The sequence below is a fragment of the Lepidochelys kempii genome, chromosome 21 (assembly GCF_965140265.1).
Source record: "Lepidochelys kempii isolate rLepKem1 chromosome 21, rLepKem1.hap2, whole genome shotgun sequence".
NCBI classification, from domain to species: Eukaryota; Metazoa; Chordata; order Testudines; family Cheloniidae; genus Lepidochelys; species Lepidochelys kempii.
Window position 1 is genome coordinate 2,589,277 of NC_133276.1, and position 26,502 is coordinate 2,615,778.

Here is a 26,502-nt window from a genome sequence, read left to right on the forward strand (position 1 = left end):
TCCCCTTTACTTAAGTACGAGTTGGGGCAGGTGAAGGGCTAGGATCACTCTCTAGTCCAGCGGTTGGGTGCTTGCTTAGGCAGTGGGAGATCCTTGGATTTCCTGGTTCGAATCCTCCCTCTGCCCCTTTAGAAGGGGTTTGAATGGGGAAATCCCATCTCCCAGGTGACCGGGGAGGTGGCAGACTCCTGTTTAGGTCCCCTCCCCTTCGGGGGAGCCCTTGTCTTCCTGAGAAAAGGAGGGGATCTCAGACACGGGCCTCTCACCTCTAGAGGGGGGCGGGTGGGGTGGGGTGGGGTGGGTAGGGTGGGGGGTGGGGCGGGGAGGGGTGGGGGGCGGTCCCTGGGAGGTGGGAGAGCCCTGTTCCAACCCCCTCGCAGAGGGGGGATTGGAACTGGGCTCTCCCACCGCCTGGGCGGGTAGCCGGCTGCGGGGGGCAAAAGAGTGATTCGCTTTTTAATAGTCCATTAAAAGGAAAGCTGAGGTAACAAAACACCTGCTCAAATATCTTCTTGCTAAGGAAGAGGTGGGAATTGAACCCAAGCCTCCACCATCTCAGGCCACTAGCCCAACCACTAGGCCAGGGAAGGCATCTTGCTTGAATCACTCGCTTTTGCCCTATTAATCTTTAATTATGAGTGGAACCACTTCAAAAAGTGAAGCCTGAGGGATCTCCCTCCTCTTATGCCAGAGGGTAGACCTGAACCAGGGTCTTCATCATTCCAGGCCAGTACCCAAACCACCAGGCTAGAGAAGGCTTCTTGCAAGGGCTCTTCTCCCGTTAATATGTAATTAAAGTGGATGTGCTTCCCAAGGTAAGACTGAAGGATACCTCAGAGACCAGCACTTAGGTGGGAGATCGCTATTCAAATCCCTTCTCATTAAGCCAAAGGGGGAGTGAGCCAGACTCTCTCAGAGCCTAGCTCTGTGCAACAGAAAAGTGATTTCTTCCCATTCCAAGAACAAGCGTGAAATATCAGCTGTGGTGTATCAGTAACCTAACTCCAGGCTGTCATTTATAAGCTACTCCCACTACATACAGTACGAGCAATTCTGAGGGCAAAGAGCAGAAACTCTCAGCCATGGTCACACCCCAAAGATGACCCAACTGTGGCTTTATCAATTAGAACCATTCCTTTGAATTCATGGCATGGACACACCTGACCTAACCCAGGAGTTAATGAAAAACCAAGCAGTAGCTGGATCAAGTAGGCCTTGCACAATAGTATGCCTAGCAAGACCTGCAGGGAGGTAAATGCAGGCCAACTCGCCTGCGGCTTTTTCAGTCAGCAGCCTCTGTCTTACTGGTGTCTTTATTGTACAGTGGTAAAAAACAAGTGTCGCTGGGTAATATGCACTGCGAGTTGTTTGCTAAGAATAACCAAATAAGTGAGAAACTTCCGCCAACACTGGCTTCCTTCAGGCAGCATCTGAAATGTGCAAATTATCAGTCTGGTCTTGGTATCTTCATGTGTCCCCTGTTAGCAATGGATGGGTGTTAGCACAGAACATGATGGTGCTGCCCCCTGATCCCGAAGCAATCCTAAGCTTGGTGCAGCATCAGGCTGAGGGAACCTGTGCAACAAGATGTCACAGAGAAGATATGGGGTGCCCCGATGGACCCCACAGCACTGAGCATAGCGACAGAATATTGAGCAAATCAGACAGATTCTGATGTTTTAACCATCTGCAAACTACCAGGACTATTTTGGGGAGTTATTTTGCTCCAAGGGGTGTATTAGACTGTCAGTAGCACCTAGTTCGATGTAGCAATTACATGAGAGTACAGGGTTATACTTTATTCTCCACAGAAGACATTCCACAGCCCTTCCAGTAAGAGTCATTACTGTTATAAGTAGTTGACATGTATTGTCATTGTATTCACTGATAGGAAGAAGATAATTACAGTTGTATCATGTGTGCTTAGACTTAGGTCTCTGGCCGAGCAGATAACATCCAAACTATCTATCTGCATAACTTAATAAAAAATAGACCAACTTCTCACATCAGTCCATTCTACAGCTAACGACCAGTATTTTGCTGTATTATAGAGTATCGAACAAGCTTATACTGTCACGTGCCTATAGACTTTTGCTTTAGCCAAAGGCAAAACAAGTACAGGAAAACACATTAAAATACATCACAGAGTGCTATATACTTCCCAGACTGCCCAAAGCCGTACAACTACACAGTTGCCTTTCAAGTGTATTTAGAAGCTTTCTGCTGAATTTGGTCAAAATTAAACTGTGTTTCTATGAGTCCTTGCCCTTTCTGTGATTTTATTTATTTTTGACTGGATGCCTGATAACATTTAAACATGACATAGAGAAACTGCAACACTTCCTGCATCTTCATCCACCCTGGGGATGACACCAGGTAGGTGTCTACTCCAACCTGTGGGGGCAATGAATTTTTTCTAGCTGATGGGTATACGTGGGCCTGGTCCAGTAAAAGGGACCACCACTCTGATCATCTAGACAGACCTTCTGCATGACACAACCCCAGAGAATTTCCCCTTGTGATGCCTGCAGCAAGTCTGCAACTTCTGGTTGAGCAAGAGTGTATCTTTCAGAAAGGCAATTGTGAGCTGTCAATCAAATGGAACGTGCACCCACCTGACCAACCAAGCCAAAGCAGGTGTAATTCCAACCAAACCTCCAGATCAGTGTGGGAGCTTTGTGGTCCCCAAGCCTTTAGCTGTCTGAGAAACTTCTTATTGGGAGCTGTAAGGGTAGGAGGGCAGAGAAGCGACTAGGCACCCATACACAGGACTGCAGGGGACACAGGCAAGGTGAGATGTCAGTAAATACTGATCTCCTCTGTTTCCAACGCTGGGCATGTCTGGCAGTCTCCAGCAGGATGTGGTGCAGTCTAAAGGCTAGTTCATTCCCACATGCAGCTCTGCACAGTGCTTCTCAAGCTCTTTATTAGTAGCACATGGGGCTGCATAATTAACATGTAAACAGAACTTTGGACTCCACATGAAACAAATTCCCTTTTGTTTTCAGAGCAAGATGAAAAATATCAGACTCAGCTCTTCAGCTGGATTCCTTCTGCTCAGTCCCAGAGTGAGCCGCACGGCCTGTGGGAACATTGCAAAGCAAGACATGAGACTCTGCAGAAGAAAAGCTGCCCCAGTGGCAGGGAGAGTTGTTCTTTGAGAACTAGCAATACTACTAACATGCTGGAGCTCGGGGGGCAATTTTGAAGCCAAGTCAGACAGGTTTGATTCAAATCCCTGCTTTGTCCTCAGACGCACTGCTCAACAGGTGGGTCTGGAGTGGCTTTCAATCACGATTCATGGCCACACATACACCCCCCACTCCACCGCCTGGATTGATCAGCCTATTGCAGTTTATCTCAAACCAACTCCTCGCTCAGGAGCTGCCCCTGGCTGCCATGAATCGGGCCCTCACCTGCGCATTCACTGTCAAGAACATGCCCAGCACTGCTCCCAGGGACGAAGGCAGCAAAGGGATGGGGGTGGAGTCCCAAGTGGAATCCTTGCACCCTGTTCGGCCAGAGGGGTGGCCTGTGGCTATTGCCAAGGCCCCTGTCACCTAAGAGACAGATGTTTGGTGCAACAGGGGGCCCTGAATCATGATAGATAGGCAAGAATGGCATCCACAAGAAACCCAGTACAACCTTTTCCATTCTGCTTGCAAGAAATCCTCCCCCCCCCATCAGCACTGATTTGCTCACACCCTCCCCCACTGATTCAGCCATAGCAGGAGGTTACTGTTTTCTGGCATTGACGACTGATGATGAGGCAAGTGGGTGAAGTGACAAAAGGCCCAGGAGCAGAGCATGGAACCTAGCGAAGGCCCCTGAGAGAGGGGAGGGCTTTAAGCAAAACTTGGCCTTGTGGCATGTTGTTTGTGCTAAACATCACAGCATGGAAACTTTTTACACCACGCTCGGTGTTTGCAGACTTCAAGGGCCAAGTGTGTTTATGGTGGGGGCAACCCAGGCCCGACTCACTGGGGGGTTGTAAAAACAAGCCTGGTACACAGGCACCAAAACCTTTTCAGTGAGAGCAGGACACTACAGAGTAGGGGAAAAAAGCTCCTCCCTCTCGGCCACAGTCTCTGCCTGAACCGAGGAGCTGTTAAGACAAATGGGCTGACAGCTTCCCTGCTTGTTCATCTTGAGGAGCTGCAGTTTTTCCTAAACATACATCTTAGCAAGACTGCGTGCCCAGCGCACGACCCACGCCAATGCCCAGGGATGAATGGAGGGGGAGCTGTTCCATTGTCCTTCACGCTCATTCAAGTTCTACATGAATTTCAAATACGAAGTAGTTGCAACAGCCCCTTTGTGGATGCTGTCTGTGAACGGAGCCATTGCCTGATTTGATCAGACCCGGGGGCCATCGAGCCCAGCGTCCTGTCTGCCCCATGGGCAGCACCAGCTGCTTCCGAGGGAGATGCAAGAACCCTGCAAGAGGCACATATGGGATAATATGAGAACACGCACCGTAGAAGGGATCGAAAGCAATGTCCAATCCATGTTTAGCTCCAACTAAGCTCCTGGGCTCAGTCATGTCTGCGACAGGGATCTGCCTTTTGGGAGGGAGGCTCCCAGGTCAAATGGGTCATTTTGAAGGGACAGTGTCCCAGGAAATGACCTTGTCCAAATGACCTCAAATCTACACCCCAAACTCCACGCAGGGCCCTAGCTGGCATGCCAAATTTTCCAAACAAGCTGACATTGTATGTGGATTTTGGAGCAGTTTGTAAAGGAAACGAAAACCCTTTTTTACAACCATGATGATGGAGTCACGATGGCCCTCCCATAATGGGTTAGAATAGGTCATCTTTATGGCAAGCTACTTGTAGGGAGCTCCACCTCTTTCAGCCCCAAGCTGTACAGAACTAGGGTGGCTCAGCTCACAGGCAGTCGATCTCAGAATGCCCTTTGGTGCCAGCCTGGGTAGCATTTGCCTCCCAGGAACTCCAATAATTGGACTGAGTTGTGGGCTGGAAATACGAGTTTCTCCTCACTTCTGCTACCTCCTGTCTTGTGGGTAAGGAAACAGCAAGGAGAGTCCCTTCTCCTTCCCCCGAGCCCAGCCTGTGCATCACCCTCCTGCTAGCAAGGACTGAGTTATATTGAGCAATTCACCCTGCCTTAGCTGTTCACTGATCCTGGTACTGTCATCTCCCCAACTGGGACCGAGGTGCATGAAACCCGAGCTGGCTAGAGCAGGTCACTGTTGGACCTGAACGAATCCACTTCCTATTCATTGCAACAGCAAGTAAATCAGTCCCTAATTCTCCTGCCTCCTTTTCCAGCCTGCTGGGAGTGAAGTTACTGACCCCCAGCCTCATTTGGAAATATTACGGTTAGATTTTGCCTGGGCCCGTGTAATTAGTTTTGTCAATTGAGTTATCAGACAAAAGGCCCTGGCGTTTGGTAACAGGGCTGTGCTGGGGAGGACGTGGTTCTGCTGATCTGGTTACAGTTTCTCTTAGAACTGTAATGATTATTTTGCTGACAATAGAGCCAGCTACAGCAGCTGATTAGAGAATTCCCTTCCTCATGGAGGAAAGCGGCCAGGTGTAAAGAACGGAGAGTGACTAATAGAACACCCACTCGCCCCGCTATGTTATAGTGCGACAGGTGTGCAGAGCACCGCCTAGAAAAAGAGAAGCATGAAGTCCCAGCCCTAAGAGGTTTCCCAAGCGTGGCACCTAGAGGAAGATGGCACCACAACACCTTGGAGTCTACTCACAGAAGAAAGTATCATGGGGAAATAACACCGACTCTCAACACCCGGATCCTTACTCAGGAGACTTGCACGTCAACACAACCTGATCAGCGGTCTGTGAACTAGAGTGGAGATCAAAGGACAGGCCTGAACCCAGGTGCCCCTGGACTTTGGAGTTCAGATTGGGAATTGTACTGTGCAGTTGGAGCCATCTGTTCAGGAGCCTCCTCCAGCAATTCGGCAATTCTGGCTCCAGTCATGATTGAAAAGGGAAAAGAAAGGGTCTCAATGTTTACCCCCTTCTGAATAGTTCAGAGCAAGCCAAGTTCACTTGTACAGACGTTAGGAAGAAGGATGGGGATTAGTCAGAGTGGAGGGGACGTCTCTCTTTCCAAACCAAGAAGAGCCTAACACAGAGAGATTTGGAGACAGGATAAAGAGAACCAGGCTGGGGTGGGACAAGGATCTCTCCTGGTCCCAGACCAGGAAGTCAATTAGCTGGTGGGAAGGGCAGTAAGTGTGAAGTCATTTGTACTGGCAATCAGTGCTGAAACTGTTCCTCCAAATCCACAGAGAGTGCGGAGCCAGGAGAGGAGAAGAGAGAGGGATGCGTGTGTGTGTGTAGGTACATACGTATGTACGTACACAGGCCAGGAGAAACCAGCACATTTCTCTCTAGAAAGGGTGCTGGGTACCAGACTCCTCAATTCTAGCCTGAGGTCTGGACTCAGACCCAAAATGCCAACGCCAGAAGGAAGCCCCTGGCAAGATATTTGCAGTGAAATATCTGCTGCGTCATTTGAGTATTGCACTTTTTATACAGTAATAAATCCATCTCTGCCAGAGCTCAGGATTTCACCTCGCTCCCATTGATCCATCACACAGCATCTAACACTTGCAGATAAATCATGGTCTGTAGTTGTTTAGCTTCCCCATAAACACAACCGCAATAATCCCTGCCACATGGATTTGGGACCCGACACTCCTGTGAAACAAGAACAAGCAGATGTGTGTGGCTGTGCAAGTCTGCCCTCTGCTGGCCTGAATATTTTGCACACAAGCCCACATATTCATACAGATACAATATTCTGACTAATGTATTATTAGTGCCCTCTGTAGGGTGAGCTAAGGCAGCAGCTCTCCACCTTTCCAGGCTGCTGTACCCCTTTCAGGAGTCGGATTTGTCTTGCCTACCCCAAGTTTCACCTCACTTAAAAACAACTTGCTTACAAAACCAGACATAAAAATACAAACACTCACAACACACTATTACAGACAAATTGCTGACTTTCTCATTTGGACCATGTAATTATAAAATAAATCAAGTGGAATATAAGTATTGTACTTACATTTCAGTGGACAGTATCCAGAGCAGGATAAACAAGTCATTGTCTGTATGAAATTGTAGTTTGTACTGACTTCGCTAGTGCTTTTTTTGTCGCCTGTTGTAAAACTAGATAAATATCTAGATGAGTTGATGCACCCCCAGAAAGACCTCTGCGTACCCCTGCTTTAGAACCATGGAGCTAAAGGAACAGTTGTGTCTGTTGCCTTGTGGGAGGTGAAAGCAGGGACCTCAATTTTTGCTTCTCCATGGTGTTTGTCAATATGTATTTGGAGACTGGCACGCACAAAGCGAATGAACGCAGTTCTGCTTTCGTTATCAGTAACACTGATCCAGAGCTAGTGGTTTGCAGGGCACTTTGCAGAGTGGACAGGGACCCTCTCTGAAGGTGCATACACAAGCACAGTGTAATACAGCAGGGCCAGAGGGCAGCAGGAGAGTGATCCTATTGGGTACTGGGAAGTGGGCCTTATTGGAAAGCCTGAGAGGTGGGTGGGTGCAAGCCCCAGGATAATCAGAACCTTAATCCCTGTGGACTGAGGAGAGGTTACTGACTACAGGTTAATTAGAGCACCTGGAGCCAATTAAGGCCCTGCCAGAGACCTGATAAAAACCCCCTGCTTCAGTCAGCCCAGAGAAGGGAAGGAGAGCTGACTGTAGTTTGGAGGAGCAGTGTTATTGACTGGAGGAGTGGTGTACTAGGGGAAGGAAACCCTGCTCAAGGGGAAAGAGGGTAAGAAGACTGTAAAGCTGAAGGGACTGGGACTGGAATAGGGGGTGGACCCAGGTCCCTTTTCTCCCCTACTAGGGCACTTGCAGAGCTGTCAATGCCCAAGAATAGGGGCAATGGGCAGTGCCCTGACCCACCACAGCAAGCAAAAGTGTGGGACTCCTCCAATAGCATCAGCCATTTGCCACAACAGATCAGGAATGGAGGTTAGGAAGCAGTAAAGAGCTATTGCGCTATAAAGCCTGAATGCAAACTTTAACAAGCAGCACTGGGTTGCTGGGATTTTTCTCCCCAGAGCTGTGGCTGCTTTGTGCTCTGTTGCTTGGCTTCCATTACAGCCATTTCAGTGTATCCCCTCTCCTAAAATGAGTCTGCAGGGCACAAAGCAGCCAATGTGGCTTCCAGGGTAGGCCAACAAGGAGAATAAAGTCCAGTATGTCTCCTATAGGAAGGTTAAGGGCAGCAGAACCAGGGTGTCCAACCAGGGTTTGGTGTTAGAACAGGGGTTCTCAAACGGGGGGTTGGGAGTCCTCAGGGGGTCATGAGGTTATTATGTGGGGGGGGGGGGTTTGCGAGCTGTCAGCCTCCACCCCAAACCCTGCTTTGCCTCCAGCATTTATAATGGTGTTCAATATAAAGTGTTTTTAACTTAGAATGGGGGTTGTGCTCAGAGGCTTGCTGTGTGAAAGGGGTCACCAGTACAAAAGTTTGAGAACCACTGTGTTAGAATATGGCCTGATCCCCTGAAGTAGGGGAAGTTGTATATCAAACAAGACTGAGCAAATAACTGGGAAACAGCACTTGGGGCCCAATCCTGCACTTGTTGAGGGAGCAGGGGACCAGCCTGGCTCCAAACTATTACATTGGAGAGGAAGAGTAGTTATCAAATCATATTACATTTGATCCAGGGTAGTTAATCCTCTGCAGTAGCATTTCATATCCTAGTCCAACCAGATCGCACTGGAGATGCACGGGCTGGCCTGGTGTATGTACCAGGCAGGCTGGGACCAGTCCATTCTGTGCACCAGTTGGTTCCAAACACCATGGTGGCAGCTGAACCCAGCCTAGAACCAAGGCTCAGTGTAACAAAATCCTCTTTTAAAGTTTGGTCTTTTAGTCCCCAAAAGAGCATGGTGCAGTTTGTGCTGCAGGACATCCTGACCAGGCACCGTTCCCAGAAAGGATGGACCATTAGCGTCAGGACTGTTATTCCTTATGGAAATGCTGTCCTCTAGTGGAGACTCTAGGGAACATGTCAGGACACAACAAAAATAAATGAACTGTGTTATTGGGGGGGGGGGGGGGGGGGAGGAGAACCATATGTTGTTACTAGCGGCATCATTAGCATGGTTTGAACCATCACTCCATGAGCACGTCAGCTCACAGAAGCTAAGCAGCATCTGCCCTGGTCAGCACTAGGATGGGAGATCTCGAAAGAGAAGAGGAGGAGGGGTGTGGCAGAGGGTCATTGACTGAACGTCCAATACAGATTTAAGTCCATGCTGTAGGACGACAGCCAGGAGCACTGGAGGCTGCTGACTCAGCTAGTTACAATGAGAACTTTTGCCAACAAGCTAGTAGGTTATTCAGTGATTACAAATAGTCTAAGTGGTGTTGACCACTGGAGTGACTGTGTTCTCCTCATCCAAGTTCCACTTGGTGTTTCAGTTGAGTCTGGTATGTGGCACTTCCTGTCTCGAATGAACTGTGGGATGCGTTCTGTGATGCCACCTAAGCTCCTGTGGGAAATGCTGTGAGATGCAGGGATGACGTGGTATTAACAGTGTATACGCTGGGCAGGATTAGTTATGTCTACACCAAGATCTATAGACAAGTCCCAAGAAGATGCTAGAGAATAGATTTGACTGGCACTCATTGGGAGTGGCCTGTTTGACTACCTTTGTGATAGGGTGACCACTACAGCCCTATGTGGGCTAACAAACCTTTGATCTCACCCCAGAATGACCTGTCTATGTGGGAAGGTTTGGAGAGTTTTTTGAAAAACTTTTCTTGACGTTTCCTCTCAGAGAGAGTCCATTGAGGGAAGCAGTCCAGCTGTGCAGGCCTCCTAGAGGGAGGGAAAGACCCTGCATTACAGAAACCTCACTGTCCCTCTCATGGGGTCCTTCCTGAAACAGCGCCCACCTGGGAGCCAGGGACACTGGAGGGCAGCCTCTGTGCTGAGTGCCTGGGCGCTCCTGTAGGTCTCCACTTGGCCAGACTCCGAGCAGGAGGGAGCCCTCTTTCCATGGCCCTTCAATTCTGGCCTTCTGGAAAAGTCCTATTAGAGAAAGGTCACTTTCCCTAGGCAGCCTAACCAGCCCTCCTGTAGCCTCCTATCAGACAAGAGGATCCTCTGTCTCCTGTTACTCCATGGGTTTCATTGCTATAGGGCTTTTCCAGAGTGATCTCATTGACTGTGCTGGTAAAGCAACCAATTACAAAGCCACTTGCAGGCCCAGTGGGTCCAAACCATCTCCTATTAAAGACAGTGGAAAGGCTCCATTGCCTTCAGTGAGGGTACAGGAGGCCCTCAGGCAAGCTGCCCTTGGCCCCGGCCGCTTTCCATGAGCGCTCCCTCCCTGTGCTCCTGGAGCACCCCCCTTGTACCATGCCAGTCAGCAGCTCTGCAACAGCACAACATTGTCACATACAAGTGATATGAGGCCAATTCTGCATGGGGCTAGCAAAGCCACTGCTGTGTGGGGAGGGTCCAGACAATGGTGGCTGGCCATGCAGAGATCCTCTCTGAGAACCTGGAGCTGCTCCTCTCCCCCACCCGCCCCAGTTGGTGGGAGCAGTCACTGAGCATAAGAGCACAGCCTGTGTGAGGAAATCCAGTGGTAATCACCAATAGCTGGAGGAGAAATCAGTCTCCCTTTAGCTTTTTGGATGGGAAGGGGGCATCTCCTCTTTCCAGATAGTCAGCACCCCCAGCCTCTTTGCCTCACCCGTCATCCCCCTGCCATGTGTCCTTTGTATTCCTCACTTCTCTCCAACTCCACTGACGGCCTGACACAAAACCTTGTAACCCCTGCATGCTGCCCACTGACACGCTGCAGTCAGCTCCAAGGGCCTGGTGCTTTGATGTGGGCAATCAACATTCACCCTCTAATTCCCAGCCCTAGACTAGCAAGGGAGGGGAGCAAACCGCCCCGGGTAATACTACAGGTACCTTGTAAACTTCAACATACACAAGTAACCCAAAAAGAACAGGAGGACTTGTGGCACCTTAGACTAACAAATTTATTTGAACATAAGCTTTCGTGAGCTACAGCTCACTTCATTGGATGCATTCAGCCAATGAAGTGAGCTGTAGCTCACGAAAGCTTATGCTCACCTTTGTTAGTTTCTAAGGTGCCACAAGTCCTCCTTTTCTTTTTGCAGATACAGACTAACACGGCTGTTACTCTGAAACAAGTAACCCAGTTAGACACTGGATCAGACTACTTAAAACAAATATTTAAGCCTCAAAGCTGAGCCCACTTATTATCTCCCTTAATCCCACTTTATAAACCCAGGTTCAGTCTGCATCAGTAAGTACTTTAAGATGGAAAGCTTTGCAACTGTGAAGAGTTAATTCAGACTTGCATTTGGTAACCGTTATTGTGTTCTAGTAGAAGGTCTGGGCCCATTATGCTAAGTGCTGGGCAACTCATATGAAGACTTCCTGTCCTAAAAAGCCTAAACTCTAAATAGACAAGACAGACAAATTACAACGTGCTTTTTCTTTTTCAGATGGGGAGCTGCAACAGAGAAACTAAGTGACCTGCCCAGAGTCCCACATGGAGTCAGTGGCAGAATTGGAAATTGAACCCAGGTCTTGAGTTCCAGGCCTGTGCTGAACCAGAAGAGCACTGTTTTCCTAGTAAACGTATGATCATGTAGCTGGAGGAGGATCAGTGAGAGACAGGACAACACCTCTGAAAAGGTAAAGCTCTCCCATTCGTGTTGCTTGCCGTGTGTGAGGCACATGGACCTACCTCTCTCAACCAGAAGGTGGTCCAAGCGAGCTGCGCTTCTGCTGGTGCTACATGCAGTTACCTGTATAGAGGGAAGGAGAAAAGTTCTTTATTTGCAGACATGCAACAAGTTACAAACTCCTGCTGGAGACCTGTTAAACCTGATACAAACTCAGCTACAAGCCAGAAGGTTTCAGGCAGGGCTGGGAGCTAAGCTAGTCTCACATATTTAGGGAGGAGTTTGCCAGGAAAACTCACTGCTGGGCAATCATGTTTTCCAAACTATCTAGAAAGCCTGATTTCATGCGCCACTCACTGTAGGTCACCAACTCTCACTGGACTGCAACATAGGGGTAACGGTGCCAGATTGGCTTTCTTGAGCCACACAGCAGGTAAAGCACAGGCCACAGAAGGTCTGAATTCCCCCTCTTTGATCAGAGCTCGCTCGAGGGAGGCTGCCAACAACTGTCACAACTGTGACCCTTTCTGAGGTGTGGACACTAAGAATTCCTTCAAAGGTAGAAACGTACCAACTCTTGCTGGTGGCCGCTCTCTTTTTCTTAAAATACTTAATTAGCTTTAGGAAAAACAAATTTACTCTAGACACATTCAAATCATTGTCATTTATTTAGGTTTTTGCAGACTCAATAATAAAAATGGACAGTTGTGTCTCTGTTCTTTACTGCACCTAAACAGACACACCCATAAAACATGCAAAGCATTTTAAGACTTGCTAGCTAGTAAATCTGCTTCTGTAAGAAGTGATACTTGTATATTTGTTAATATCACTTCTCACAGTAGCAGATTTACTCAGCCCTGGCAAGCTGGGGGACAAAGCAAGCCCTGGATGGGGGTGGGGGGGGCAGAGCCCCAAACCCTGTGACTGGGGGATGGAGCCCACTGAAGCCTGAGCCCCACTTCCCCCAGGAAGGTGGGGATTTGGGAACTCTCCTGCAGTCTGGTGCCAGAAGGCAGCAGGGACCAGGCTCTGCTGGTGGCCCAGGGGAGGCCTGCTGCTTCCCCCCCCTCCCAATCATGACCCAAGAGGCTGTGGCTGCAAGAAAAGCCCCTGGTGGCTGCATGTGAGAAACTGCCAGTGCCATTCAGAGCTACTCGGGGTGAGTTAAAATGGGAGATGAATAGGAGCCTTGTGTGTCAGAGAAACTGACTCATTGCTTTTCCCTTGCAGAAAATGGCTGCAAGCAGGAACTGAGGACTGGGTCTGGATCCTGGGAGCCACCCTCAGTGTTGCAGCAGGAAAGGTAGGTTGGGTTAAGTTGATTTCCACAGTTAGGGTTAAAGCCATGTGATGTCAGGAGGCGGATGAAACTCCAATATGCTTTTGATGCTTAAAGGGTTTGTGGGCATGCCAGGCTTGGGTGAGGGCCCTGAGCATCCCAGCCCTGCCCCCACGAGGGAGAGTTTCAAACACTCATTAAGCAACTCACTGGTGAATGGGCAGGGCTCTCCCCTCCCAGGCCTTGGCACGAAGGATGGGGCTCATTACAGGGAGGAAATAGCCCTGGTTGAGTGGTTGCTGCCCAACTGTACTGGGGCAGGGCCAATGTGGGGAGACTCCTTATGAGCAACTGTTTCCCAAGCCTACAGTGAGAGAGCACAGAACTGCTTCTCATGCTGCAAGACCTGCTCAGTGGGGCCTGATACAAAGATAAAGTGACTAAGGGAACATGAGGAGCATCTCTAGAGCACTCCTGAAGGCTGGGCTAGGGGCAGCTGTAGCAGGAAAGGCCCAAACACACAAGCTCTTTGGAGCAGAGGCCATCTTTTTGTTGTGCTGGGAGCTGTACATATGCAGTCAAGCCCAATCCCTGTTTAGGGATAGGGACTGGTGCTTCACTAGTCACCAGGTTAAATGAAACAGGGGACTGGAGAGAGGAGATTGCACTGCAGCTTTGATGGAGAAATAGCTCCCCCTTGGCTCAGTACAGCCTCCCAGTTACTTGCCTAGCAAGAAGCATTACTTAGCACCTGTGATCTGTAAATATCAAAAGGTTACCTGGAATGGCCCCTTTCATTCCAAAGGAAAGCAGTGTGTCATTGGTGTGGAGTGTTGCTCTGGGGGCTGTATTTCAGTGCATCAAGGAATCCTTCATCCAGTGGAAGCGGCAGAGGGAATTTAGGTCACCAGAATGCAAATACTCTATCTGGAACCTTACCAGGAGTCTGGGTTCACACCCTGCCCATCCTACAAGATGCAGGAGCAGTGAGGTAGCAAGAGATCTAGTGTTTCTAGGGCTTCTCTAAAATGCTAGAGGGCTAGCACAAGGGATGAGGGGTGTGGATTTAATTTTAAATCTCACCTGACGGACACCCCCTCCAGGAGCAGAGGGCGTCCTAATGTAACCCACTGCAATAGTACAGTGGGAGGGCTGCCTGCAGAATTCCTGCTGCTTCCCAGCTGTATTTATACCAGGCCATTGCTGGCCTGTCCAGCCACCAGGATCATTCCCAAGCACACTCTGGCCAGAAGCTGCTGAACTAATGGGATCACAAGGAAAGGAGATCTAGCAGAGCTGGTGCCAGCTGGTCAATGGTGATCATGCTACTGTGTTCATCTTGCACCTGTGAGCCATTAGTAACTGGCAATTCCAGCTCCCTGAATCTAGAACCCCTTTCTATCTTACACAAGGGTACACTTTATAAGAGCAGCAGTATTCCACCCCTGCTAAGACCACATTGCCCAGGGGATAGGGCACTGGGCTGGCATCCCAGTTCTGCCATTGACCAACTGTGTGACTTACTGATCCAACACATTGTCTGTTTGTTGTAAGCTGTTCGGGACAGGGACTGTCTTTAGCTGTGTGCTTGTCCCTCAGTTTTAATAAAAAAACCCACCCAGAAGAGCCTGTTGCTAGAGGACATACATAGCTACAATACTTTAAATCCCAGAATCCTGGGAGTTAGTCATAGCAGAAATAGCTATGAACCAACAGCCTGTAAGAGAAGAGTTTAATCACTAGGCAAGTGATGATAAAATATGGCTTTTAATAAGCCAGCATAAAAAACAAACACTGACGGGAAATGACAATGGTAGAGGAGCATGTAAGGAGACTCCTGGGTTCAATTCCTGGCCAATACAGAGCTGTGTATTGTGTGGGGAGGAGAGAGGTTATTGTGATGTAGGGTGCTGTAGTGTGCCAGATACAGAGCACAGCTTTGCATAGACTCAGTGTTTAGACAACACTGAACAGCTGACTACCCTCTAATTCCTGCTCTTTATTTTAAACAAAAGTTGCCCTCCAAGCCAACAGTAAGTGTGTATCATGTAAAAGCCCATTATTAAATAATGCCTAGCATCACTCTAGCCTTTTGAATAAGGTCCTGTTTACAACTTGCCATTTCAAAAGGCACTTGCAACTTCATGTAAAACTTAAATGGATGCTAAAGCATCCAAAGCCTGCAGAACAGACTTATGAATAGTGATGGATAATTTTCCCCAGCTGTAACTTTCCAAAATGACCTAAGAAAAACCATAGATTTTGCACCTGTCTAATTAGCATAGTTCACAGTAACTTTTTTGCATTTAAGGCAAGCATTAAGTATAGAAATATTCAATATGCTGGTCATTTGTTAATAGAATTGAACAGAAATGAAACCCATATAGATCAAGCCAGCCTAATAGATACAAAGATTACATGCTCAGTGTCTTCAGGTGATTTAACACTGCTGTAGTGTGTACATTAGGCAACAAAATACCTTTAGTTTGGGGAGCCATACTCTTCCAAGTGTCCCTGCTGCACAAGCAGGAGGCTCCAGGGCACCTTCCTTTTGTTACTGTGTAATGTGGTTAAAAAAACAAAACAAAAAAACAGGCATTGGTAAGAGACAGCTTGATTATCCCCAGGTGGCATTTACAGATACATAGGCCATGAGAGCTCAGAACAAATTTTTAAAATGTCCTTGCACAATAGTCAGATCTTAAAAATAAAATACTTTATTGATAGTATGAATGTTTAACACGTTTAATGCTGTCAGCTATAAAAATGATTAAAGACTTCCGCTTGGTACATTTGGCTTTACAAATTTACAAATGTTAATGAATACTAGTGTATACATTTTGCACTTCATCATTATAACCCCCTCAGCCAGTGACACAGCTCTGCAGCAATGTCTGCTTATAACTCAGACATGAATCATAGAAGTTTTAGTTGCTTCCACACAGAATCTACATCAAAAATTTAAATACTAACCCTAAATTTCTTGATTAGCTGAAACCATTTTAATAGTTGTGCTTTGTTGAAGAAAGGCTACTAGCAAAAATACACTTTTCTCTTGCATTCCCCCTCCCCATATTACATTGCAGAAGAAATACAGTATTCAGTGCATTTCCTAAGAAATAAACTTCACTATAGTGTATATCTCGCTCTAGAGTCATATCATAAAGAAATGGTATTGCCACTTAAGATTAGGGTAAAAGCAAGAAAACAGGTCAGAGCAGTTGCTGGAATGATACTCTAGCTAAAATCCAGTCACTCCTCAGTTTTCAGCTGTTACTCTTATCAGGAGAAAAATCAAATTTTAAATGTGCTTTCCTAAGAGTCTCTACCTATTTTGCTATAGGGTACTACTATTTTTCTTAAAGTGTAAACTTTATTATTTAGAAGTCTGTAAAAATATATCTAACCATCTCCACTGCGTTATACCATCATATGGGTCATTTTTCAGCTTGGAAAAGAGATGACTAAGTGGGGGGATATGATAGAGCTCTAGATAAAATCATGACTGGTGAGGAGTAAAGTGGTATTGACTCCTTCTCATAATACAAGAATTAGGGGTCACTAATAGGCAGCAGGTTTAAAACAAGTTTGTTTGTGTTTTTTTTTACCACAACACACGATCAACCTGTGGAACTCCTTGCCAGAGGATGCTGTGAAGGCCAAGACTATAACAGGGTTCAAAAAAGAGCTAGATAAGTTCATGGAAAATAGGTCCCTCAAGGGCTATTAGCCAGGATGGACAGGCATGGTGTTCCTAGCCTCCTGTTTGCCAGAAGCTGGGAATGGATCACTTGGTGATTACCTGTTCTGTTCATTCCCTCTGGAGCACCTGTCAGAACACAGGGCTAGATGGGCCTTTGGTCTGACCCAGTATGGCTGTTGTTGGGAGGGTGGGGGAGAAAGGGGTTGGCTAGGACACCATCTATTAAAACAGTTCAAGAATTCTGTCCTATAAATTAAGACTCTGAGCTGGAAGAGACCTATTAGCATATATAAGAATGCATCTTTCCAACCACTGCAGGAATCTTTACAATAAAGTATCAAGTGCTTTGTTCAGTTATGTGCTGAATAACTAAAACAGAGGAGCAAGCACCCAACTGTGGGCCCCATGTTGCTATAGGCAGAATGGTTAAAAATGGCCTGACATCAAGCAGCAAAACTGATCTTTAAGTTTCAGATCAGTCTTACAATCTGTGCCACTTGGCATTTGGGATACACACTCATTTGGGTTAGATTCCAGTCTCCAGACTAACCCTGATCTCTGTTGTATCTATCTTGTTACATTTAGTGTCCATTACTGTAGTATCTTCACACACTAGATTATGCTGTCCTATTTGAAGGTGAGTAGCATAAGTTTGCCATTCACTTCACAGCACAGGCAAAACTTATTGCATGTTTGTTGCAAATTGAACTTAACGTCTTCCTCCAAAAGTTAGGCAGACTTTCTAATTTAAAAAACCTCCTGCTCTCTTGTTCTATAATCTTAAAAGTGTATTTCTACCTTTTCTTTATGAATTATGGAGAACTTCAATAACATAACCACACTAAGATTTATATCTGCATTGTGTGTAACATGTACATCGGTGCATCTATCTATACATATATGCATATCTATATAAAAGTTAATTTGGTTCCATAGCTGCAGCCAATGAGGCTAGCAGGATCCTTTAGCAAACTGATCAGTAAAATTTGTCAGTCTGACATACAGTATTGTTACAAAGTGAGCAATTTAAGTTATTGCTTTTGATTATTAGTAAAGATCCTATCTTACTGTATAGAATGACTAGCAATTTCTCTTTTCAAGTAATAGCAAGATCCTTATCTCACAAGTTCTACACATACCATCTGATGAAGTGAGCTGTAGCTCACGAAAGCTTATGCTCAAATAAATTGGTTAGTCTCTAAGGTGCCACAAGTACTCCTTTTCTTTTTGCGAATACAGACTAACACAGCTGCTACTCTGAAACCTGACATACCAGTAGATTGCTTGAAGTTTAAAATCAAAGGTGAAGCACCAGGAATGAATCTTTAGCAATTTAACCTACAGTGAGACTATGTGGGAAATTAATGAACTGCAAGAAACTAGCACCCTGACTGTTTAATGCTGCCACTGTTTTTGGACAACTCCAGTGGAAAAGAAAGGGGATTGGGCTGCACAGAGCTAAACAGTAGGACCAAAATCTACCCTAATGCACTCGTGCATCTCCTCTACTGTCAACAGGAGATGCATCCTAACATGACAGGGCAAAACTGGGGTCACTCTGTGGTCACCTTTTGAAAGATGTTCATTCTGTAGCATGTTATTTACAAACTTGATTTAACAACAATGGGGAAGGATTAAAAACGTGATTTAAACATCCATGATTCACAGAAGAGCTGTTATTTCTGCTGTTAGATGGTCCCTTTTTTGTTTTGTACAGAAAACCACATTCATATCTTAGGCTTAGTTCAGGCACTTTTTATACAGTGTTCATCTGGAATAAAAATTTGCACAAGTGATTTCTGCACAATTTAAAATGAATGCTTCAGCCCCATTATAGTTTGCTCCCAGCACACTTTTCTTCCCTCCCCGTTTCATTTGACGGCTGGCATGAGACACCTTTAAGAGGCTACCTTAGCTCTATAGTTCAGGTTTATACATCAACAAATTATTTCCTACCTATTTTTTAAAAAGAAAGTATGCTAGATGTATTCTACAGACACATTCTGCTACTACCCAAATAAATAACATGGAGTGGATAAAACAGTGTCTCAGCTCCAGGAAGCTAAGCCATGGAATGCTACGTTCACGTTTTCTAAAGACTAGCTCTTAGTTGGCAACAGTATCTCAATGTCTTTACCATTTGCTACTACAGCATTGTTAGAGCAGCTACTTGCCAAGTCCATGGTAGCACCAACCGAGGATGCCTGGGAAGGGGTTTTGGTTAGTGGGGTAGGAGTTGCTGGGGACTGAGCCAGGCCAGGTTTCTTTGGAGGAATAGGTGGAGGGTTCCCCCTTTCTGCTCGAGGGATTGTTGGGGATTTAATTCCAGGAGACAATGGGCTCAGCGGGCTAGAAACTTTGCCCGGGCTGGACTCGCTTTTTGGACTCCCCGTGTTTGCCAGATTCCGATAGTCTGTGCCAAAGGGCGAACTATTCGCAGAGACTGGCTTCATAGGTCCTTGCTGACTGGTGAATCTGGAAAGCACCTGAGTGACTGTGTTGCGGGCTAGCTGTTTGGCAGCGGAGTTGTCTGCAAGGGTAGGGGACAAATCCCTCGATGGTGGGCTCTGCAGGCCACTCGACTGATGGTCCTGATCAGCTTGGGACTGAAATTTGTGCCTGGCAGCATGGAAACGTTGGTTGATCCCCACCTGATAGGACGACTGGTAACCAGGGCTGTTTCCTGAAGCTCCTACCGAACGTTTAGTCAGAACTGGGGACGAGCATGGAGAAGATGTCAGAGATGAGGCAGCTGTACTGCTGGGAGAGAGAGATGTCCCACCAGAAGGAAGCTGTGGGATCATATACACAGGAGATTCTGTTCTTACAGGGGAACTTCCATTCTCAACTGCACTTTCTGGGACTGGCCCAACAGGCTTCTCTCTCAGTGGTGCCTGGTTCTCTGCTATGTCTGTCTGCTCTAGCTCACCGCTTGTTTGCATGTCTGTGTCACAGTGCCCATTTGCTTTAGCATAGGGATGGGCAGGTGTGGCAGGGCTGGGCAAGGCCATGTGTGCAGTTATGCCCGCACTGCCCAGATTGATTCTGTCTGCCTGGGAGCTTTCTGTCTGGCAAGACACAGACCTCACCAGTGGGCTCTCTGTTGCTACAGCTCTGGACATTGCTGAGGGGTTTTGCTCTGAGTGCTCAGCATGGCTGGTGCCCTGGCAAGGAACCTCCAGTTCTTTCAGGGCTTTCTTCAGGCTCTCCAACTCTTCCTTGAGTGCCTTTGTCCGGTTCTCTTCTCGATTCAGCTTGGCTCTCAGCTGTTCTCTTTCGATGTCGAACTCAGAGAGCTGCTTTTCCACCTGTGCCTCCATCTGCAACCCCCGCTTCTTCTTGGAGGCCAGCTCTTCCTCTAGCTTGCCCACTTTGCTCCTCTCTTTCTCCAGTTTCAAGCTCAGCTCCCCTGCCTTCTGTCCCTCTTCCACTACCTTGGCTGTGGCTTTCTTGCACTCCAGCACAAGCATGGAGGACAGCTGCTTGTGGCGTGCCCTCTCTTCCTCCAACTGGCTTGACAGCTTCTTCTGCTCTTTTTCAAATTTTTTCACTTGGGTCCTTTCAAAGTCCAGCTGGAAAAGAAGACAGAGTTCTCAGAAGAAACTAAACAGCCTCCCATATGCAAATGAGACAACTTTCAATACCCCAAAAAACTAATGTGGTAGAGCTGCAGATAAGAAGCTTTCCTCATCTACCTGAGCTCACGATCCTATATTTTTCAGCAACAGAGAGTCTCATTACCACCACACACGAAGACACATGGTTCCCTGTTCCACTTTAGGTGTCTGTGAGGTCACCAACTCTTGTATGGCTAACAACTCAAATCTGTTCTTGGCATGTATGTAACATTAGCATTAACGTACCACTTTATATAGTCACTGATGGGAAATTTTCAGATGTTTACCTTGAGCGTAATATACACCAACGGTCTAGCATACAGAAGTTTCTCTTACTGGTTCCACCTCCCTATCCCCTCCCCCCCCAATCTGCTTTACAATGCCATTTAGAAATGTTTATGGAAGTCTAAAGTCTAACACTATAGCTTTTTATCGTTCTTGTGTTACAGATCAAGCAGTAACATGCATCTGCATTCTTATGGCTCTCTGAACAAAAGTATACCAATTCTTCCCCTACGAGTTCAGGAGTTCGGCACCAGTACTGCAAAGTATCAGAAAGCCACAGGGTACAACTCGGATTGTTTTGCCTTTAAGTTCAGCCTGCTTCATGAGTTTTTTTCCATTTTAAGGCTGAAACAAGCTTTCTTAACCTGTGAACATTGTAACTCATTTCACACATGGAAAACTGGGCAGGACAAAGCTGGTATTTTATATCGGGTTAACAAAAGCCATGAAATGTAGAGTCTCAGATCCTTAATATTTATTTACAATTCAGGTACAATTAGACAAATGTTATACTAAATCTGGGTGATGAAGCAGATCTGTATGTTCTGACAGCATTCAGCTTTCTGGGGGGAAGGCAATTATTAACTCCCAAGACACACCTGCTGAGTCAGCCGCTCCCGCTCCTTCTCCAACATGTAGGTGACATCATCTCCTTCAGCAGTGTCCTGGGCATGCCGCTGCCTCTCTTCCTCAAGATCCAGTATCACCTTCCAAACACAGACACTTCAGTCATCTTTTTATGGAAAAGCATTTACATACATGCTCAGAAACCCACTCTCCATGTGCCCTTATTTTAGCCTTCAATAAATAATTTGTATGTTTGTCTCCAGTTTGTAGGGCAGCTTTAAAAATGTATTTTCCTCACAGAATTTCAGTTTTAGCTGGTGCCTGAGAGAGGATTTACTAACAAGGTCATTAAGATAAAAACCAGGAGCATATATACAGCCTCATGAGTATGTTTTTAGATATTGGTTCAAGGGAAATTTGCATTATGATATGCAGTTCTCTTTTACTCCTGGGGGAATTCTGCATCACTGTGCATGTGCAGAATTTATATCCCCTGCAGAAAAATTATTTTCTGACAGGGAAACAAAGGGAAGCCACAAGAGTGGTCATGTGACCCAACCCAGCAGTATGTTTTAGGTGCCCAGGGCAGTCAGCAGAGAGGTGGGGCAGGGGACCACCTGGGTGGTGGCTCCTACCCTGGGCCAGGCTCAGCAGCTTGGGCTGGGAAGGACAGGACTTCATCAGACCCACCCCCAGAGTTCTTCCCCCCACTGCAGAAAGCTCTGCAATCTCCTGCACCCATTGCTCCTCAGCTGCAGGGGGGGGGGGAGGGATCCCTGTATAGGGAGCTGCTCCACCATCCACCCAAACGCTCACACTCAGAACCCCCTCAATGAGCCCAAGACCCCCCTGCTGAGCTCTATCCACCTGCACCCAGAGCCCCCTAACAAGCCCCAGTGCATCCAGATGTCCTGCACACTTATATCCTGCCCAAACCTGGTGCACCTGGCATGGAGGGGCAGGATTGGTCCTTGCGCTGTGTCAGGGTTGTGTGCAGCCCCACTGCTGAGTCTGTCCTCCAGGAGAGGAGCTGAAAAGTGATCTCCCAACCTCCCTGCAGCCAGGAGCCTGTGCTTCCCCAATGCCATGCTGGAGCCTCCATATTAATTTTACAAATAAAATTTGCAGAGTTTTAAAATATTGTGTGCAGAATTTTTACGGCACAAAGTGCCCTCAGGAATACCTTTGCTGTGTCCTGGGAGAGATTTGAAGCTTGCAGCACAAATATTTAAGCCTGATTTGACAAAACAAATGTATTTTAAAATAACTCTAATTTGTTCTAACACTTGAAACAAAACTGCCTGCTATAAGGCCCAGTCAAGAAGCTCCTTCAAATTCTACCCTGAATTAAAATAACAGATTCCATTAACTCAGAAGAGTCAACATACAAACTTTCCAGTCAGATACTGCAACTCTGCAGTATGTCATGACCAAAATTCCAGTTCTCCCAAACAAATTCACCAAGAACTCAGCATCTACTCAATCCTTCTGACAAAGTCATTTTCTAGATATCTTGCACAAACATATCAGTGCACCTTATGGGGAGGGCTAATTTGCATTTAAAAAGTGATTATAGCCGAATACACAGCTGAAAAAGTGAAGTAATGTTTCGTATTTATTCTTTCAATGACTTACATGTCAAATTACTTAGTAAATTGAGCAAAGATAACTTCCAAATGTCTTCTCTACACACACTGCCTCAGATCTAAAAGTCAAGTTGCTTTCTGCCTCTCACATTGATGTAGTAAATATGCTGCAATCAGAACTGCTTTAGACAGTGGTGGCATTAATGTAAAAGGCAGAATAGAATCCAGCTCGCTGTCTCATAGCCAATACAGGAGTAAAAGCTTATTTTGAATCTTACTGGCCAACATCATTAACTAGACACAATGGGCCCATTTTTTCTCTCGCTCTCTTACTTCTAAAGGGAATAGACCTATTTACATGAGTGCTATAAGCAAGATTTACAGAATCAGGCCACAGCAAGAAGTGACTTTGCTGAGAAGGAGTCATTTTTGGATAATGGCTTTTAGTTCAGACAAGCCACCAGATGACGAAATTCATATCTACTAATTTGTTGCTGCTTCCCTTACTTTACTGGTTGCAGTGTCTACACTGGTAGCAAATATTGGTTTGACTCTGTTTGGAGAGGAACAAAAAAAAACAAAACAAAACTGGTTGACACCCTTCAAAAACCTGAACTCTGCAAACTAAGTACACTGAAGAGCAAATAAATTAAAGAGTTGTGAGATTCCAATGAGTCCAGGTCAGTGGAAGTTCTTGTTTGTCTTCATACTTAGGTGCAGCTTTCCACTGTAAGCCAGATAAGCACAGCTCTGGAGAGGTGGGGCCTCCAAAGAGAGTATGGCCAGAGCTTTTACTAAGTGTGCCTTTACTATGCATTCATGCCAATTTGGGAGACGGTTAAAGCAATATTAAAAATACCTAACAGGCATGAAAAATAGCCCTTGTTAAACAATATTTTTGGAGGAAAAAATGTGTACATGTGATAAAGTCTATAAGGAGAAGCTGCATACCAACCAATTATATTTCTCTTTTAAATAATCAAATATAGACCATTCAGTTAACCCACAGGCATAGTTCAATTCTGTTTTTGCTCTGAGAGCTCAGTGCTGCTGTGAATTGGCAAAGCTTTCTGTGTGATGACATGTAAATGAAAGGACTTTTTTCCCCCTAAGTTTAGTTCGTACTATACTTCCCCAATCTGAGTAAGCTATTTCCTCCCTACATTTTCCACAGATCTCCCATTAATAGAACAGCAGCACATGTACCTTCGTATTTACAATACACAATCTTTACTAACTGTACAATATTGACCAATTAAATCTTTTTAAAGCTACAAAGTAGGACTGTTTAGCAACTACAGGAACTCCTTTTACATTTAACTTTCACTCTTTACCACACTAAAGCCAACAACATATTCCTAAAAGTACATTATTTATAGTGAGTTCTATAGAAATTAAAACCTACCTTTCTGTGCCTGCTTTCTGCAGCAGCTAGTTGAGAGAGCATTCTTTCCTGCATATTTTTGCAATGTTTCATCACTACTTTAAGGATAGACAAAGGATTGGAGCAAACTGGTTGCTTTTCGCCATGATTTCCCACCTTCAGCATCTCAAAATCTCTCTGCAGAGCCATTAACGGGTCACTGATGTTGTATTTTCCATAGCGTTCTTCAATGAAAGTGTTTCTGTGCTGGGCCTGAAATATATAAATATGTATTTCAATTTATTAAAAGGTGGTAACTGAAGAATCATACAGAAATGATGTGTCAGTTTCCAGATAGAACAAATATCCCATCGTATTTTATCTCTGAGACGCAGATGTCCCTGCTGCGTGGCAGCAAGATGTGATACAGACCTAGTTATCCGCTGGAGGGATAAAAGTATCTAGCATTGCACGTTTTTTCCTGATGAAAGGTGCTGGGTTAACAGAGACTAAAGAGCTCTACTAATCCATAGGACAGATAGACTAGAAGCTGGGGCAAGCAATACAGCAAGCTTCTTCACAATGACCGCACACCGACTTCTAAATGGGCGATTAGTGCAGCCTCCATGGCCCATTTAGTCCTTGCCATCTCTGCTGATGCTGATAACAAGGGGGCCCATACAGGTCATGGTTTTTGTGGCGAATGACTAGTCCTTTGAGACCTGGACATAGTCGAAATAACTTATTTCACAACCCATGAAAAGCTATCAAATGGCCACAGCGCACACGGTCAATGCTTAAACAACTTTACATCCTTATGCAGCTGGTAGACCTGGGTCAAAAAATGCTCCCCCAAAACAGTCAAATGTCATGAGGGTTTTTTTTTTTTATTTTTAATTGTTGCTTGAAATTGCATCAGAATTTTTTGATTTTTTTTTTAAACCAACCCCAAGCACAGCACAATATTTTGTTGAAAAATTTAGGTTCCCCCCCACCGTCAAAACACAAAAATTTATCTGAAAGTTTCAACCCGTTCTAGAACCTGGGTTGGATTTACACCTACAGTATAGAAGAGACGCCAGTGTCCCAGGGCTAGACAGCATCCAGCACATCCTCTTCTAACTGATGCCTTGTCTACACTGGCACTTTACAGCACTGCAACTTTCTCGCTCAGGGGTGCGAAAAGCCACCCCTCCGAGCGCTGCAAAGCGCAGCGTAGACAGTGCCCCAGCGCTGGAGCCACTGCCCTTGTGGGAGAGCCCTCTCCCCGCGCTGGTGCCAGGCAGGTGCCACAGCAGCGCTTCAACATGGCTAATGAAGACAAGCCCTGAATGAGGAGCCATCAGTTCTTTAACAGGAATTTTACATAAAGGGGACCACCTGCTCGTCACTAAGTGTGGTGAGGACCAGTATATGCCATCCATCATGGTATAGTTTGAAGTTAATACAGAGCAGGAATGGGGTGAGGAGTCTTTTAGGGTTTTTTTTTTTTGTTTGTTTTCTTTTTGAGTGCTGCGTGGCTTACATGAAGTGTAGATTTATGAAGACGTTTATTTTACCAATTACCATGCCTAGCAAATCATTTTAAAAGATCAAGACTGACCTCTACCACAAGATATAGGAAGAAAAGCTAGTTTCACAAGATACATGGCAACGTGGTACCAGGGGTGGGGGGAGAGGGGAGGCGGCATGGGGATAGGGTCTGAAAGTACAAATTAAGCACAAAACTCTGTCACACTGCAAACCGTATGTAAGTGAGCCAAAGTGCAGACCCAAAAGCATGAAATTTCCATCTCTGTTTTCCTTCCTGCTAGAATCATTTCAGTTGAAACTATTGATTTCCATTTTTGCTTTCCCCAACAGGAAGCTACATGCAAGAAAAGGAATCCAGCTCCCAATGCCCATGTCTTTTGACTGTACTTAATTAAAATGCCAAAGAAACAAGAAGATGATCAATAAAAGGATTCTTTTCAACTGAAGTACCAAGGACCTCCTCTCCCCAAAATGACCCCCAAAGTTTACTCATGTTAACTGAAACCAGATTGAAGTCAAAGCTGCTTGTTTTGTTAAATTCACTGAACCATGTGGGTGGAACAGGAGATCAGGAATCTGAACTCTTAGGTTCCATTCCTGGCTCTGCCACTGAAGTGCTGTGTAACTTTGAACAAGTCTCTTCACCTCACTGTGTCTTAGCTTCCCCTCATATACAAAATAAGGTTTGTCTCCTAAGTTTATCCAAGTGAGAGTGTGTTCCACCAGTGACAAAGAATAAAAAGTGGGACAACTGCAGACTTTGAAACCTACCCTGACAAAGAGGGGTGGAGGTTTCACTAGCATTCATAAAGTCTCAAAAATCCTCAGATGCAAGGTATCAGAGGTGCTGAAAAGAAACTATT

At 46.0% G+C, this 26,502-nt stretch overlaps 1 protein-coding gene and 2 long non-coding RNA genes across 7 annotated transcripts in view; 1 reads left to right on the forward strand and 2 right to left on the reverse strand.

The window, feature by feature from the left end:
• Window positions 1-1,796: 1,796 nt before the first annotated feature.
• On the reverse strand, window positions 1,797-15,526 carry LOC140901423 (uncharacterized). 2 transcript variants are annotated; one of them, XR_012155849.1, is made up of 4 exons: window positions 15,465-15,526; window positions 11,769-11,829; window positions 4,178-9,853; window positions 1,797-3,082 (listed from the first exon to the last, which is right to left on the reverse strand). It is a non-coding gene; the product is annotated as an uncharacterized lncRNA (long non-coding RNA). The 2 variants fall into 2 exon arrangements; XR_012155848.1 differs by having other exon boundaries at window positions 1,797-9,853.
• On the forward strand, window positions 11,532-26,300 carry LOC140901424 (uncharacterized). The gene is made up of 3 exons (XR_012155850.1): window positions 11,532-11,716; window positions 12,937-13,009; window positions 25,970-26,300. It is a non-coding gene; the product is annotated as an uncharacterized lncRNA (long non-coding RNA).
• Window positions 15,680-26,502, reverse strand: part of CTTNBP2NL (CTTNBP2 N-terminal like) — a 214,437-nt gene continuing 203,614 nt past the window's right edge. For all 4 annotated transcript variants that reach the window (XM_073320254.1, XM_073320257.1, XM_073320255.1 and 1 more), the window contains 3 exons: window positions 24,149-24,379; window positions 21,190-21,297; window positions 15,680-20,260 (listed from right to left, as the gene is read on the reverse strand). In XM_073320254.1, the coding sequence (XP_073176355.1) occupies window positions 18,788-20,260; window positions 21,190-21,297; window positions 24,149-24,379 (1,812 nt within the window). In that variant the 3' untranslated portion in view covers window positions 15,680-18,787. The remainder of the gene's footprint in view (window positions 20,261-21,189; window positions 21,298-24,148; window positions 24,380-26,502) is intronic.